The sequence below is a fragment of the Emydura macquarii genome, unplaced genomic scaffold (genome assembly GCF_026122565.2).
Source record: "Emydura macquarii macquarii isolate MOO-44397 ecotype Brisbane River unplaced genomic scaffold, CSIRO-AGI_Emac_v2 contig_295, whole genome shotgun sequence".
NCBI classification, from domain to species: domain Eukaryota; kingdom Metazoa; phylum Chordata; order Testudines; family Chelidae; genus Emydura; species Emydura macquarii.
The window spans coordinates 13,023,391-13,040,775 of record NW_027130432.1 but is presented as its reverse complement, the minus strand read 5'-3'; the positions used below and the strand labels follow the sequence as shown (position 1 = coordinate 13,040,775).

The 17,385-nt window shown below is 44.5% G+C and overlaps 1 protein-coding gene across 1 annotated transcript in view; it reads right to left on the bottom strand.

Annotated features, from left to right (window-relative positions):
* Positions 1-16,991, bottom strand: part of ZDHHC1 (zinc finger DHHC-type containing 1) — a 45,894-nt gene extending 28,903 nt beyond the window's left edge. Inside the window, 8 exon segments of the mRNA XM_067552791.1 lie at positions 5,091-5,249; positions 5,817-5,941; positions 8,341-8,442; positions 10,116-10,291; positions 13,346-13,564; positions 16,577-16,606; positions 16,609-16,696; positions 16,698-16,991. Of these exon segments, the coding sequence (XP_067408892.1) occupies positions 5,091-5,249; positions 5,817-5,941; positions 8,341-8,442; positions 10,116-10,291; positions 13,346-13,564; positions 16,577-16,606; positions 16,609-16,696; positions 16,698-16,819 (1,021 nt within the window). The 5' untranslated portion in view covers positions 16,820-16,991.
* Between the last annotated feature and the right edge of the window lie 394 nt (positions 16,992-17,385).

Here is a 17,385-nt window from a genome sequence, read left to right as displayed (position 1 = left end):
TTGCGCTGTATGTCAAGAATGTATACACTTGCTCTGAGGCCCAAGAGGAAGTGAGCAACAGACCTACTGAGGGTCTCTGGGTGAAGATAAAAAAAGGAAAAGAATAGTAGTTATGTTATGATGCAGGTCTATTATAGTCCACCAAATCAGGAAGAGGAAGTGGATGAGTCATTCTACAAGCAGATAACAATATTAGCTAACACACATGAGCTAGTATTAATGGGGGATTTTAACTTCCCTGATACCTTGTGGAAGACAACAACAAAACATTTATGTCCTGCAAATTCTTAGCATGTGTAGGGGACAACTTTCTGATTCAGAGAGTTGAGGAAACAACTACAGAGCCATCCATTTTGGATCTGATTTTGACTAACAGGGATGAATTAGTTGCAAACGTGAAGGTAGTAGGGAACTTGGGAGAAAGTGATCATGATCTGATAGAATTCAGGATCCTAAGGAAAGGAGGACATGAGAACAGCAAAACAAGGACACTAGACTTCAGAAAGGTGGATTTCAACCAACTCAGTGAAATAGTAGGCAAGGTCTCATGGAAACTCCAGTTAGGAAGAAAAAGGAGTCGAAGGGGGCTGGCAGTTCCTAAAAGATGTAATACTAGAGGCTCAACATCAAGCTAGTCTGACATAAAGATAAGAAGCACCACAAGAGGTCAATGTGGTTGCACAAAGAGCTTTTTAGTTATTTAAAAACCAAAAGGGGTATAGGGAATGGAAGGAGAGGCATGTCACCAAGGAAGTATACATGGGAATGGCGTGAGCGTGTAGGGACAAAAATCAGGAACGCCAAAGCAAAGAATGAGTTACAGCTGACAAGGAATGTTAGAGACAACAAGAAGGGATTCTTCAAATACGTCTGACAAAAAAGAAAGTTCAGGGATCTTGTGGGTCCGCTGCTCAATAGAGATGGTGAGCTGGTGACGGAAGATAAGGCACAGCTGCTCAATGCTTACCTTGTTTCAGTCTTCTCCCAAAAAATAACATGGGACTTGACGACTAGTGAAGTTACCATAGACAATAAAGGGATGAAGATCAGGACAAGGTAAAGAACATATCAGAAATCTTCTGAAGGATTAGCTGAAGAAATCTTGGAGCCACTGGCAATAATATTTGCAAATTCCTGGATGACAGGAGAGGTCTTGGAAGACTGGAGAAGAGCTAATGTAGTGCCCATCTTTAAAAAGGGGAAAAAGGAGAAGCTGTGGAACTATAGATCAAACAGCTTGACTGATTCCTGGGAAACGACTAGACCAATGTATAAAACATTCAGTTTGCGAATACCTGAAGGATGAAGGGGTGATCACTAGTATCCAGCATGGATTTACTATGAACAAATTGTGCCAAACAAGCTTCATTTCCTTCTTTGACAGCATAACTGCTTTGATGGATGGGGGAATGCAGTGGACTTTATATACCTGGACTTTTGCAAGGCTTTTTACACAGTCCCACATGACATTCTGATAAGTAAATTAGAGAAAGGCGGGCTTGGTGGAACTATCATTAAGTGGATACATAATTGGTTAAACAACCTCAAACAATGTAACTATTAATGAAATGATGTTGGATTGGAGGGAGGTCTCAAGTAGGGTTCCACAGGGATCTGTTCTGGGTCCAGTGTTTTTAACATCTTTATTAATGACCTGGATGTAGCATAGAGAGCATATTGATCGAGTTTACAGATGACACAAAGCTGGGGGGGCTGCCAATACTTTGGAGGATAAAACGAAAATTCAGAGGGATCTTCATAAATTGGCTTTAAGACTGGGCTATAGACAACAAAATGAAATTCAACAAAAGACAAACGTAAGGAACACTTACGGAACACGTAAGGAACACTTAGGGAACAAAAATCAAATGCACAAATGCAGAAAGGGAGATAACTAGCTTGGCAGCAGCACTGCTAAGAAAGATCTTGGAGTTGTGGTGAATCACAACCTCAACGTGAGTCAGCAATGCGATGATGTTGCAAAAAAAGCAAATGCAATTTTGGTTGCAGTCAGGGAAGATGATAGTACTGCTCTACTCGTCACTAGTTGGGCCTCAGCTGGAAAGCTATGTCCTGTTTTGGTCACCAATGTATAGAAAGGATTTAAAGAAACTGACAAGGATCCAGAGGCACATGACAAAGATGATCAAAGGGCTGGAATGCAAAGCTATATGAGAAAAGGCTGAAGGAACTGGGTATGTTTAATTTGGAAAAGAGGAGATTAAGGGGGGACGTGATAATGGTCTTCAAATACTTGAAAGTCTACCATAAAAAGATGGAGAAAAGTTGTCTTCTCTTGCCACAGAAGGCAGGACAAGAAGCAATGGGTTCAAACTACAGCACGGCAGATTTAGATTAAATCTCAGGAAATATTTCCTAACTGTAAGAACAGTAGGACAGTGGAAGAGACTGCCTAGAGAGGTTATGGAAGCTCCTTTACTGGAAGTTTTCAAAAGGAGGCTGGATAGCCATCTGTCTTGGATGGTTCAGACCCAACAAATCCTGCATCTTGGCAGGGGGTTAGATTAGATGACCCTTGCTGTCCCTTCTCACCCTCTGAGTCTATGATTCTAATCCTAATGAAACAGCACCACCTTGTGGAAACTGTGTATCAACACAGTAATCACATAGCTTGCATTAGATTTGCACTTAACTAAGTAGCTTCTAGTCATAGGGAACTTTTTCTGATACAGCCATAGCATTTATTTTGTTTTTAGTCTCTTCTATATTACTAAACTGGTCCTTTCAGTTTCCCAATGTTATCATTATTCTAGTACTGATATTCTCATCTTCCCTTCCATTCTGCTACCATTGACAACTGCAACTAGCAAGATAGATCTTTCTGCTCATGACTGGTGAAAGTCAGCCAGGAATTGTCAGTTTCTTTGTTGGTGGAGACTGACAAAAGGGTACTCAAAGAGGTTTTCAATGCCATCTACACTTTTAAATGTGAATGTGCCTCCTGGATGAGGCAGCAGATGGGAAAGCCTGTGAGGGAAAGCCTGTGGGTAACCCCCTCCACTGTGCTTCTATCTACATCCTCTTCCAAATCTCATTTTGAGCAAATGCAGTACAATTTTCACAGTGATTATCAGGGGACTACAACAGTGTTTCTCAACCTTTTAAGTAGCAAGTACCCCCTAACTTCTGACAATTTTAATAAGTACCCCAACACTCAATTTTCCACGGGATTTTATATTTACAGATTAATGTGAGCCATATGTTGGAAGAAGGGCTGAGTATATAAGGCCGTGATAGGACAGATGTCCGATCTAGTGTGGGTAAGGTTACCATCTTCACATCAGGGGTATACAACTCAAGTATGTACCTGGGCTAGAGGTGATGTTGGCCAAAGCTACGAGGCTTTGAGCGGCATGCCAATGTTGGGGAATATAAAGCACCGCACCAAATTTTTTGCCATAGATTTGAGAGGAGGAAGGGGTGAGAGAGAGACAGGGAAGGAGGGCGAAAGAGAGAGAGAGAAAAGAGGTTAATTGGTGAAATCTGGGGCTGTCATAGTTGTCAATTTCACTGCTCAGCTAGAGCAGTGAAATTGACAAGTTTTCTGGGCAGTGGGATTTGAGTCAGGGTGGGGGGGGGGGGGGGGCTGCCACCTGGCTGCCAGCTCAGGAGGTGGGCAACTGCCACTCAATCCAAGCTGGGACAGAGGAGGCTTCCACGCCAGCTGGGACCTGGGGATGTGGGCAAGCGGCTGCTCCCCATCTTCCGGCCGGGGCGCTGGAGGCTGTCCCTCGGCTCAGAGCCGGGATGCGGGTGGCTGTCAGCCAGCTGCAAGCCCAGCTCACAAGATGCAGGAGGCTGCCACCAGGCTCCCACTTGGGAGCTGGGACCCGGCAGGAAGTGGGGGGCTGCTGCCTGCCTCGCCCAGAAGCTAGTGGTTGCTGCCTGCCTTCCAGCTGGGAGCTGTGACCGGGTGGGAAGTAGGCTGCTGCCGCCCACCCCCCCTTCACTCTGTTTTTCCCCGGGTACCCCCTGCCTGTGTCTCACCTACCCACAGGAGTAGGCGTACCACAGGTTGAGAAACTATGGACTACAACCAAGAAATAGAGCTTCCTAATGGAAAAAAAGTGGATAAAAGTAAACAATATATACAGTTATTTTTATTTAAATAAAAGCTCTGTGTTGTTATTATATTAACCAAGAGCCTCCAAAATGTTAACAGTTTAGTTAGAGAGTTTATTGCCTCCTTCCAGCTTTAAATTCAAGAAGCCACCACTTGAATCAAGGATTTAGCAGCTACTGCCCAGTCTTAAACCCTTTTCATGGGGTGGTTCTGGAAAAGGTTATTGAAATGGTTGCAGCAGGGTAATTCTGGGTTCAGCTCAATTCAAGCCTGGATATAGCACTGAAAGAGCATTAGTATCCTTCGTCAGTGATCTCCTTCTGATAGATAAGCTGGGTGTCTATGCTGATTTTATTAGATCTATCAGCAGCCTCCGATACCATTAACCACAAGTGCTGCTCACCCACCTGGGAGAACCTAGCAGAGGTGGGATTTTGTTCTTTAGTGGATTTATTCCCTTCTTTCAGAGAGGTACAACATCCAAGAAAGATGGATCAATGATGATTCCTAGAGAGAATTTAGCCAGCTGAGGCTAAGTATACCTCAGCCAAAGGCTCTGAGCTGCAAAGAGTTGTTCCAGAACTGAAGAACTCCAAGACTAATTTGGATCTCACAGACATCATGAACATTAGTTTAAAGACCTGCAGGTTGGAGGGATCAACAGGTACTGTGTTGTGCTGATTCATCACAAACCAAGCATTTGCAGGGCCTTTTCTCCCTGCTAGATTCTGAACTATACCAAAAGAATTTTACTTAAGTTAAAGAAAATTTCAGGAAAAAGGAGTGGGAGACAATGATTTCTTCTATTCGTCCTGCAGAAGGCAGAGCAAAACTACAAGTTCAGAAGAGATGCAGGAATGCCAAAATGTGAGCCAAAACCTCTGCACTTTCATTGGTGCTCTTGCACAATTTGTGTGTGGTATGGGTGAAAGCCCAATGAGCGTATGGCATGAAGTGCAGAGAGAATTGAGTGGACAGTGCAGTGCAACAGGAATTCGATACCTACTAAGATAGATGTGAAAGATCAGCAGATGGCCTAACAGGAATACAGTCAGCAGGCCCAGAAGAATGAGAATCCCAGCTAAGACCAAAATGGCAGGACCTTGGGTCTCGATGGGAGCTGCAGGTAGAAACACAAGCCAGATGTCCGTATGGTTCTTCAAAACTGAAAAAGAGAAACACAACAATGGAATGAAAGCACATCAATTGCACGTCAGGAAGTGAGAATAAGCAAGTCACCATGATGGGGAGAGGTGTGGGGCGGGGAAGTGGTGAGGCCAGAAAGTAAGAAGGAGTTAAGAGGTGAAGGGAGAAGGTGACTGGGTCAGGGAACTAAGAGGGGCAGTCGAAGGTAAGGGAATGAAAACAAAGGAACTGGGGGAAAACAGATTGTCCAGACATTAAACACCTCTCACTAATAAAACCTCATAGCTGGAAATATTGTAATTTGGATAAAAAGTTAACAATAGGCCTGATCTGCTGGCCTGAACCCCTAAAGTGCCTAAGAACCCACTTGGAGAGCAAAGTCATTGGGCTCTAGAGGAACCCATATCCAGCCCATATGGGTCATAGAGATGGTTGCAGTAGCATAATAGTTTGAGGCAGGGGAGGTGGAGGCTCCTCTTGCATGTGAGGGCCCAGAGGGGTTCAAGCCCAGTGAACTGCTGAAGCCCTGGCATTATGGCTGATGTGTGGATCAGAAGCAACTCTCATCCAGAGAGTGGCCAGATACCTTCAAAGTGGGGGTTGGTGCGCAGCATCAGCGGGTTAATGAAGAACTCCACGAAGACATAGAAGGCAATGAGCAGCAAGAGAACAAGGCCCAGGATGGCAGATACCACGCTGTTCACAAAGAGCCTGCCGAGGAAGCAAAACAGACCTCAGCACCTTCAGAGCAAAAGGCAAAACCCACCCCTTCAATAACACCATACACTGTACAAACAAATAAACAAAGCCTGGCTTTTACTGACTGGAAGGAAAAGACAGAAATGGTGAAACAGCTTTGTATACACTCCATAACTTCAGTGGTGCTCAGATCCCTCGGTGATACCCAGGTACTAGATAACAATCTAGACCAGTGGGATGTCCCATATGTTGTACTGGAGGCTCTAAATTATGGCCCTTTAGAGCAAGTATGGTAAGGAAAACAGAGCGTATTTGATTAGGAATGGAAAATGAGCTCCCTGCACAAGAACTTGTGTGACGGAAAGGAGGCAGTGGGGGACAACACTTGCCCCTGCTTTCCTTGTGGTCCCAGGAACAGCTCTGAGCAGCTGCTTTCCTTGGGCAATTGCTGAACAGTTCCTGACTTCTTCCTATCTATTGCTTCACAGGGAGGGAAGGAGAGTAGCTCTGGCTGTTCCATTTCCTGCACTTAGCCATCCTTCCCCACGCAACCAGCCAGAGCAGCCCAGCGTGAGGGAAAGAAGAAGCTGAGAAACAATCATCGGTTATGGCTCCCTGCTTCTCAGCCTCAGCCCCAGCACAGGCTAGAGCAGACTCTGCATTGGTCTAACTCATGCCAGCTGCCAATAGTCCCAGAAAGGAAGTATACCAGCTGAAGACAACCAGAGCAGCATGTGCACCAGTGACGGCCCAGCCCATCATCTGCACTAGGAGCTGAGGGGAGGGAGGCATAGGAGCCCGCTGCACCAGCTGTCTGTTCACTGGGGACACCCCCCAGAGAACGCCAACAGGAGAACTTGGGTAGTTTGCACTCTCTTTGTTCTGCAGCACAAAGGGAGCAGAACGGGATAGAGAATCTGCCCCAAAACATTAATTGAAATAATTTATTTGGTGCTCTTTCTGGGAAGCTTGGGTACCACTTCCCTAGACAGATAGATTAATGGAAGAAGTAACACGCCTTTTCCTTTCTCCTCCCCAATACACACATACTCTGGCTGCTCCTCCAGTCCCTGGCCTTCACTGAACTCACAAGAAACAAACACCTTTTTTATGCTCTCCTTGCTCCCTTCCAGAGCATCACACATTGAGACTGGTGCCTGGGGACAAGCGTGACAAGGCAGAAAGCTTTAAACTCCTGAGCAGGCTGCGGCTGGAGCCTGCTGAAATAACTCCCTCCCCTTCCCCATAAAGGGGAGGGGCAACAAAACAATCCCTCATCCAAAATGGGGCAAGTATCCCTACATAACCACCTTGAAAACAGGAGGGGGTCCTCACCTGCCAATCCCCAAAACAAGCTGAACTGTGGTCCTGTAGCCACTCTACGCTTTAGAAAGATTAGGGATATCCTTACAACGTCCAATAAATATTTCCTAACTACAAACTACATTAGACTACAGACAGACACAATTATGAAATAATTTATGATTTGGATTTTGGCCTAAAAATGTGTCATGTGAAACAGCCCCCAGGGTAAAGCACCGTAGATATACATTTAAAACTACAAGAGAACAAAAGATGCAAACAACATATCATCCAAAGCAGCAGTTTTTCTTCCCACCTCTATCACACATCATCTGATCACCAGGCTTGTGACCCTACCGTTTGACAGGGAGGTTTTTAAAGACACAAAAAGCAGGTAGGTAGGTAACCCACCTCCCACTGAAAATCAATGAGAGTTGGGTGCCTCATTCCCCTTTGCACCATTGAAAGTTCCCACTAAATCTCCACCACACTTTCCCACCAGACACATCCCAACTGCCTCAGTCCTCAAATAGGGTTCACTCAATCAGATGGCTTTGCAGCACGCCTGGATACTTTGGACCTTGGCGAAAGAGTAAGACCATGCCGCCAGCTCCCTCCCTCTAATAAAGAGGTGATCATGCTCAAGGGCCTCCACTGATCACAGCTGTGGCACTATTGCATCAGCATCAGTTATTTACAAGAGGTTTAAGTATGGAGCAAAGGTCCTGAGCAGATGTACTAATGAAGTCCCTTTTACAACCCTGTCACTCAAGTCTAGGACAGCAGCAGTGATTCTCAGCCTGAACATCATTACCCACCCCAGTTGTCTGGGTGTCACAAGCCTGCTCCCATATTCAATTTCTCTGGTTTCTGGCTGAATTGAATTTGTTTGGCTCCTTGCCAGCAGTGATCTGCAAGCTGCTGCACCAATTCCTGAGGTTTTCCTTTAACATACAGTGAGAATCAGTTCAAAGGAACCAGAAATCTCAGCATAGAGTGGTTTTGAGAAGCTGAATATAAATGTGGCCAAGATGTGAGAAAGGCTGAGAAGTCCTGGACCAGCATTTCCTGGGTGGCTTAGCACTGCTGGCAGAGTGCCAGACTCTTACCAGTAGTTCCTCTCTCCCACGCAGTTATTGAGCCATTTGCAATGATGATCAAAGCCACACACACATTTGTTGCAGGTTCCACAGTGTTTCGACTTGGAGCTTCTGCCAAAGAAAGGGTTGTGTTAATGCAGATAAAACCAGAATGGCAGCAGAAACTCATCCAGCTAGAGACCTTTCTTGTGAAACAAATGTTCAGAGGAGGACTGGACAACAATGAGAAAACTAATTAGATCAGAAACACTTAAATGCCCTTTATTCAATTTTCTCTCAAAAATGAACTTTTTAAACAATGCACCTATTAGAGCCTCTTACAGTCCACTGGATATGTCCTACTCCTCAATTCCTATTACCTTCAATCTGCTCTCAAGCTGTTGGTCCTCCAGCTCCTTCACTTACTTTGCCCTACTCTGCACCGTAGGGCTCACTGCAGCTACATGTTTGAGTTGGACCATTCTGGTCTCTATCCTTTGTCACCAACAAATATATCTAGTACTGAATTAGTATTGCTCTTGGGGTGAATACATACAATAAAGCAACACAAATACCCCTCCTTACTTCAGTCTTCATCCTGATATGCCAATCTTTTCCTTCACCATCTGCCATCACCCAAAGCTTTCCCCACAAATACAATGACAGATACAATGAAATAACCAAGCAAAATCTTTTCTGGAACCTTGATAAACTGCACCCTTGATAAACTATGCCCACTGGTCACAATATTTACAAAGGAAAGGCCTAAAATATTTTCCTCCTTCAAATCCCTCCATAAGGTTAAATTTGTTGCCAGCTGATAGCGCTTATGTAAGTAACATGCTACACTGTGCACATAACTAGTCTACATAAAAATGTGCTCCGAGTGTTGTTACCACATCCTTCCTCTTCCCCATCCCTACCTGCTTGGTTTCTATCCTCCACCTATTGCATCATCATTAATCAAGACTGCAGGCTGTTTAAGGCAGGGAACTCTTCATTGTGTATTTGTACAGTGTCTAGCACAATGGTACCCTGATCCCACATGGGGACCTCTGGGCACACTACAGCAATGATAAGAATCATAATCTTCAAAACACAGCCCCCTTTACAAATATAATAAATTCAATACTTAACTGATAATACAGTGATCTGACAGCTTTCCTCCCATAACTGATGAAGTCAGAAAGACTTCAATTACATCAGTGGACATTGCATCAGACCCATAATCCCATGGGGACTGGCCTCTCTCAAGCCATAATGCTAAAAATTCCCAAATCTGCCTTTTCTGAGGCCTTTTCCCCAGGTTTTGAGATTTTAAATCTGGAAATGACCTCTAAACTGCTTTCAATCTTTGAATCTCTTTACAAATTTTGCTACCACATGTCAAGCTTAATGTCTCCCATGCTAAATGTATCCAGCTTCCAACTGGTATCCTCCCAGAATCCAAACACACAAAGAAATTTATAGAATCATGGATTCCAGAGCCAGAAGGGACCACATCTAATTTGACCTCTTGTATAACAGGCCAGGGAATTACAGGTTGCTCTCTGAGATTCAAGTAACATAGAACTACAATCCCTCCACAAAAAGAGGAGTTTAATTAAAAATAGACACACGGATACACATATTGTGGGGAGCTCAGAAGTCTTTATGGTCATGAGTTTGGAGATGAACACATTATGCTCTGTTTGCTATCCTAAAGTCACGCCCCTAAAGACTTCAGGGTACCCATTCCATTCCATCTTCTAACTGCGATGGAGAAGAAAGAAAAAAAGAAGGGGAAGATACTGGGTGGTACTTACACATCCACATCACAGACATGGCAGTGACGGTTTTCAATGACATGAGCATGGTGGCTACGGCTGAAAGTGGCCAGCTGCCCTAGGTAATTATTCTCTCGCACATTGGCATCAGCTGGATCAACGGAGACTGCAGTGAAATGAACCACTAGGTGGCAGATAAAAAACACTCCTGGACACTGAAGTACACAGTTAAGGATTGGCTCAGAAGATTAACTCTCATGCTTATCATCAATGAACAAAGTCCAAACAAGCAAGAAATTTATGGTCTGCAATTAGAAAGTCTCAAGCAGCTGTGGCAAAGCACCCCCTCAGTCTTGCTGGGCTAGGGCTGTCTCCCTTGGCAGGACAGGCCTGGAATAAATCTGCCCCACGCTAGACTAGTCTTTTGGTTCTCCCCTCAGCGTCTCTGTCCTAGAGTGTTCAGGGTGGGTCTTGGTTTGGGCCTGCGGAAAGTGTCTCCAACCCTCAGGGAGGCGTGATGCATCTAAATGCCCAGGCCCCAGCAGACTACCTTGCCTTGGCTCCTTTGGTAGGGCTGCAGTCATGGTGGTGCAGTCCTGCGCAGTAGCCCTTTCCCTAGGCTAGTGTCTGGGTCTTCCTTTTTTTCCTTTTACTGCTCTGCTTCTGGAGGGAAGCGCTGTCTCCTATACTGCGGAAGTCTCACCTCCTACTGCCACAAGCCTTCTGGCAGTTTGTGTCTCAACCCTGAAGAAGAATTTCTGGACAAATGCCCCATGAAACCAATTATAGGAGATACATCAATGACATGTTCATCCTCTGGACAGACAACTTCAACTCCCTCATAGATTTCCACCACAATTTCAACAACCACTATCCATCCATTATACTCTCTCTGGAACTGTCCCACACCAGCATCAACTTCCTGGACACCATGATCAGCTTTAGACAATCATATACAAGAAATGCACAGATCACCACACCTACCGTTGTAGATCCAGTAACCATACCAAACACACCAAGAAATCTGTTATCTACAGCCAGGGGCTCAGGTAAGACAGAATATGCTCTGAGGAGAAAGTTCAGGATATATGCCTTAACACACTCAAAACTGCCTTCACCAAACAAGGACACTCCATCAGAGAAGTAGATTACATCAAGGAACAGGCCATCTAAATACCGGAGAAAACCTACTTCAATTCAGAAATAAAACCTCCCCTGACTGCACAGCCTTAGTTGTCATCTACTATCTCATAATAGAACCCATACAGGGTATCATCAAACTCATACTCAATGGGGACCCCATCCTGAAATAAATCTTCCCTGAACCCCCACTTCCAGCCTTCAAACAACCTAGCCCCTCCAAGCTCATCATCAGAAGCAAGCTCCCAACAGAGCAGAACACACCAACTCAAAGCTGCACCAGACCCTAGCAGAATAAAAGATGAAAACCCTGCAGACATATCACCACAGCTACAATAATCAATACACCCCACAACACACCTTTCAAGATCCATGGATCCTACACATGCGTATCACAACATATAGTGTACCTCACTGAGCACACTAAATGCCCCAATAACAACTATGTGGGAGAAATCAGACAATCACTATGCTCTTGAATGAACTCACATAGAAAAATGATAAAAGACAAATACCCTATTACCTGCAAGTGAACCCTTTTCACAAAGCGATCATTCTATATCTGACCTTTCAGTCCTCATCCTCTATGACCCCCAGATCCCTTTCCAAAGTATTCCTTTCTAGACACGCATTTCCCATTTTGTATGTGTGCAACTGATGTTCCTTCCTAAGTGGAGTATTTTGCATTTGTCCTCATTGAATTTCATTCTATTTACTTCAGACTACTTCTCCAATTTGTGCAGATCATTTTGAATTTTAATCCTATCTTCCAAAGCACTTGCAACCCCTCCCAGTGTGGTATCCTCCACAAACTTCATAACTGTACTCTCTATGCCATTATCTAAATCATTGATGAAGATATTGAACAGAACCAGACCCAGAACTGATCCCTGTGGGACCCCTCTCGATATGCCCATCCAGCTTGACTGATTGTCTCATGATAGACTGTTGATGTAGACTCATGATAGACTTGGCAGACTGTCTCATGATAGACTGTTCCTCGAACATTTATGCAGTTCATTTATGTAGTTGTAGCTGTGTTGGTCCAGGATATTAGAGAGACAAGGTGGGTGAGGTAATATCTTTTATTGGACCAACTTCTGTTGGTGAGCGAGACAAGCTTTTGAGCCACATCGAGCTTTTAAACACCTGAAGAAGAGCTCTGTGTGGCTCAAAAGCTCATCTCTCTCTCCAGCAGAAGTTGGTCCAATAAAAGATATTAATTCATCCACCTTGTCTCTCTGTTCTCCCAACATTCACATTTGTGCAGACATAATCCACTCCCATTCATAATCATATAACATCCTTTGGGCAACTATAGCAATTACTTGTATGGAAAAGTAATATTAGGAAACTAATGCATCTGTAGCTATCTTTTAACATGAGTTAGTAACTGGAAACAAGACAAGCCAACACCATGTAACTAGCCATCTCTCTGCAGCTCACCAATAAATGCTCTGTATGCCACATTTTGAGACTCTCTGATTTTATAGAATCCCACACATTTTCATGGAACCATTCAGAGCACGCAAGAGACGATGTCCAAGCTGTGATGAGCTTGCAATCCAACTCAAACAAATATCAATACAAACATGGAACAGCAGTTCATAACATGAGAAATGTGGAGATATCCCTGGATGAGAGATCAACACAGGAAAGCTTCATGAAGTAAAATGAGTTTTAAAGAGGGATTTGCAGAAGGAAACAGAAGCTATTCCAAACACAAGAGGTAGCATGAGCAAAATCAAGAAGACAAGATTAGAAGAGACAAAAGGAAGCACAGGCATATAGGGAGTGCAGGATGAAATGAGAGACATAGGCAATGGTAGATGGGAAGAGCCCTGGAGGTAAGGACCAGTAGATTCAATGTAAAGAGTACAGAGATAGGAAAGATAGAGCAGAATGGTAATAGCATAATTAAAGTAGTAGAAGAGAAAAAAATCTCAAAAGAAGTGTTTTATATAGACTAGAGAAGAGCAAGGTGACGTTATGGTAGTCAAGGCAAATGACACACACGTTATTTCAATCTCCAGGGCTTTCTACACTACCTAGATAAACTTAAAATGTCATCATTTCATTATAGTTGAAGGTACGTTTGTGATATATTAACTGTCAGTCTGAAAGGATACAATGTATGCAGCAGGCACCCAGTGGTGAGGCAGGAGAGGCACAAGGATTCCGAAACCAATCAGAGCAAAGAAGAGATATAACATCCAAGCAATAATCTGGAAGGGATGTAGAGGCCAGCTCCAGCCATTCCTTCGGGCGTGCTGAGATTGGACTTCAGCAGTTGCATCACCTACCTTTTCTGGAGCAGTCTTATTAGGAGGTTTATTGCAGATGTTCATCTACATAGAGCAGGAAAAAACAACAAAAGGGTAATCCTAAAGAAAATTATTTTCCTTTACACTTGGCATTCTCAGAAGGTATGTTCAGAGATTCCAAGGTCAGAAGGGAATCTGTGATCTTCTAGTCTGACTTCCTGTATAACACAGGCCATTGAACTGCCCCAAAAAAATCTGTAGAGCAGACCCTTTATAAAAACATCCCATCTTGATTTAAAAATTGTCAGTAATGGAGAATCCACCACGATCCTCAGTGGATTGTTCCAATGGTTAATTACAAATGTATACCTTATTTCCAGTCTGAATTTGTTTAACTTCAACTTCCAGCCATTGGATCGTATCCAGGGTCAGTACGGTACACCACAACGCATTACTGTGGTTCACTGTTAAATTGTACTTCACAAAGTCGCCCTGAGCCCTATAGCTGTCAGGAGTAAGGCCTTCAGCTATGCCTCCTCAATACTTCTGATGTCCTAATGAGCCAGGTAGGCTGCCTGATGGACCACCTTGCCTGATTGGCTGAGGAAGCCAGAAGACCAGTTCTTAAACCTAGCAGCAGCAGTAGCTGGCTGGTTGTTCAACACACATGTCCAAAGACTCTCTGCCTTCCTGTGCTCCTTGTTCCTCCGCAGCTCCAACCCAGATCCTGCCCTGCACCCAAGCTTGCTCCCATCCTTTTCCAGCCTTGCTCCTGCCTCAGAATCAGCCCTGCTCTTGCCTTCCCTGACTCTTGGTAATCCAGTTATGATCCCTGGCTCTGACTCCAACTCTGTCTTGACACTTGGCTCTGGCATTTGGACTCTGACCACAATATGCCCAACTCCCACTGCAATCACTAGGCCCAACTCTCACTCCAACCACTAAGCCTGACCGCTTATTACCTGATCTGCTGACAATAGCTCTGTGCTGTGCGCCTTGCATATGGCTGTTGTAACTCAGCAGACATTCTACATCCTCCCTCCTCCACTGCAGCAACTTTCCCCCTTTGCTTCACAGATATTATGCAGGACATAGCAATGTTAGCAATGTTACTTTCACAGAGATCCAATTTGTGAGTAAACAATGCAAGCATCCCTTCAATCTACTAAAAGCACATTCAACTGTCATTCTGCACCTGCTGAGCCAGTAGCTGAATCTTTCTTTGGTGTACTCGATGGCCGGTGTACAGCTTCAGAAGCCAAAGGAGCCAGGGATAGGCTGGATTGCCTATGATCACTACTGGCATTTCATCATTGCCAGTGATAATCTGCCAATTGAGAAAGAATGTCCCAGTTTGCAGCTTTCAGAACAGTCCTGTGTTCTTAGACCTTGAGCGCAGTTATACCAACCTAACTAGCAATGTAGACAGCACTATGTCGACAGGACGGCTTCTCCCACTGACATAGCTACCGCCTCTCACAGAGGTGGATTAACTACATCAATGGGAGAAGCTCTCCCATTGTCATAGTAGAATCTTCATTGACGCAGTGCAGTGGCACAACTTCACCAGAACGAGAGCTGCACTGACAGTGGAGAAGTGAGTGGAGATCACACAGTGGAAACTTGCAATGCAAGATTGCTACAACTCAGTTGGGAATCAATTTGAAGTCAGGAAATCCACCAAAGGGGTCGTTGTAATGCAAGTGTGCAGGGCCATTAATTGCCTCGTGTGACTCTGAGCCACGTGCAGGACTTAGTGGACGGATTTGCAGCAATGGGGATTCCTGAAGTGCGGTGCAGCAATAGAGGGCACGCATATTCCTATTTTGGCACACGACCACTTTGCCACAGAATACATCAACAGAAAGGGCTACTTTTCTATGGTTATGCAAGCACTGGTGGATCACTGGGGATGCTTCACTGACATCAGTGTTGGCTAGTCAAGGAAAGCCCATAATGTTCACATGTTTAAGAATACAGGACTGTTCAGAAAGCTGCAAGCAGGGACTTTCTTTCCTGACTGGTGGATTACCACTGGCAATGTTGAAATGCCAATAGTAATCCTAGGCAACCCAGCCTACCCCTTGCTCTCCCAGTTCATTAAGCCATTCACCACCCATCTCAATGGCACTGAGGAATGCTTCAGCTACTGGCTCAGCAGGTCCAGAATGACAGTTGAATGTGCCTTTGGGTGTTTGAAGGGATGCTTGCATTATTTACTCATAAGATTTGACCTCGGTGAGAAAAATATCCCAATGGTTATAGCTGCCTGCTGTGTCCTACATAATATCTGTGAAGCAAAGAGGGAAAGTTTCCACCGGGGTGGAGATGGAGTGTCTCTCTGCTTAATTTGAACAGCCAGACACAAGGACAACTAGAAGAGCTCAACATGGAGCTATATGGCTCAGGGAGGCTTTGAAAGACCATTTTAATAGTGATCCAGAGTCATGTGTGTTGCTGTAGCGTGCTCTATCTTTGCAGTCTGGTATGAATCATGTAGTGATTGCTGTACATATGGGGATATAACATTGTGCTTATTAATTTTGTTTGTGAATGATCTTATGAGTTGTGTGACACTGTACAGTAACAGGTAATTAGTTGCTCTCAGAACTGCTGAGTACCAGTCAGCATATGTTGTGAATGAATAAAGATAAACTGTGTTCTAAATAAGAGAATTTTATTATGTAACCAAACCTGAGCAAAAAACACACGTCATTTAAAAATACCATTTAGAAACAAATACATTTAAAACTTAATAATTAAAAGAACCAAATTTATGAAGGGGAAAGAATATTCATGTCCCCTTCAGCTACATATACACCACTTGTGGATTTCACAGGTCAGTGTATGTGAAACTGTGTTTGTCTTTAATGTCCCTTGAGGTGGAGTGGTAGGGGTATTGCAGCAACCCCTGATGCCACATGGAATGTTGAGGGGGGGCATAAGGAGGTCCAGATATTGAGTTCTCAATGGGCTGCAGAGGGAGGCAAGCATTGGACTGTTGAACCTGCTGGTCCACCTGAGTCTGCAGCATTTGTGTTTTCTACCTGAGAAGACCCATTATGTCTGGTGCATCTCCCTCTCCTTTTCCTGCACCTTTCTCCTCTCCACTCTATCATTCTCCACTCCAGGCTGTCCACAATGTTCATCCTACAGGCCCTGTGCTCACTCTCCAATGCTGCACTGGCTTGCAGAATCTCCTGGAACACATCATCCCATCTTCTTTCTCCTCCTTATCTCGCTCAGGTGTTCTGGGGGTGTTGAGGGGGACACCCTGAAGGCTGCAATGGCAGCAGCTGCAGATAAAACACACAGTGGTAGCATTGTCAGTGTATTCATTATGGAAAGCAAAACTTAAGATGCTGAACTCACTCCCCTAAAGTTTTAAGCACTATATTCTCACTTCTGCCTGGGATTACTTGTGCACTCCGCCACTCACAGCACCAGCCATGGTGGAGTATGGCCCTCCAGGGGTTGGGGAAATGAGAAGGGAATTGCTTGTTTGCATGATTCCAGTAATATAGGGCAATGGCACTGAATTGGGCACCGTATTGCCCAGGAGTTGGTGATTTCAGTTCATCTCACTTCTGAGGGTAACAGAGACAGAAAAAGCACAGGGGCTGATGATGTCCAGAGGTCACCCAGGCCCATATGATGCTAGACTGTGTACTGTAATAGTGCCTGCTAAAGTTATTGCTGAGCGGTGTGGGAAAGTGTCCTACTGTGGAGGAAGAAATAAGGCAGCCCTCTCTAGAAACCTTCAGCAGAGGATTGCAGACTACCTCCATGAAAGTTTCATTGAGATCTCTTCGGAGGATTCCTGGGACAACTCTGCATACATAAACAAACTGCTCTGCATGCCCTGCCCCCCTTGTAACTCCAAAGGGGAACAAAAAGCAGATATC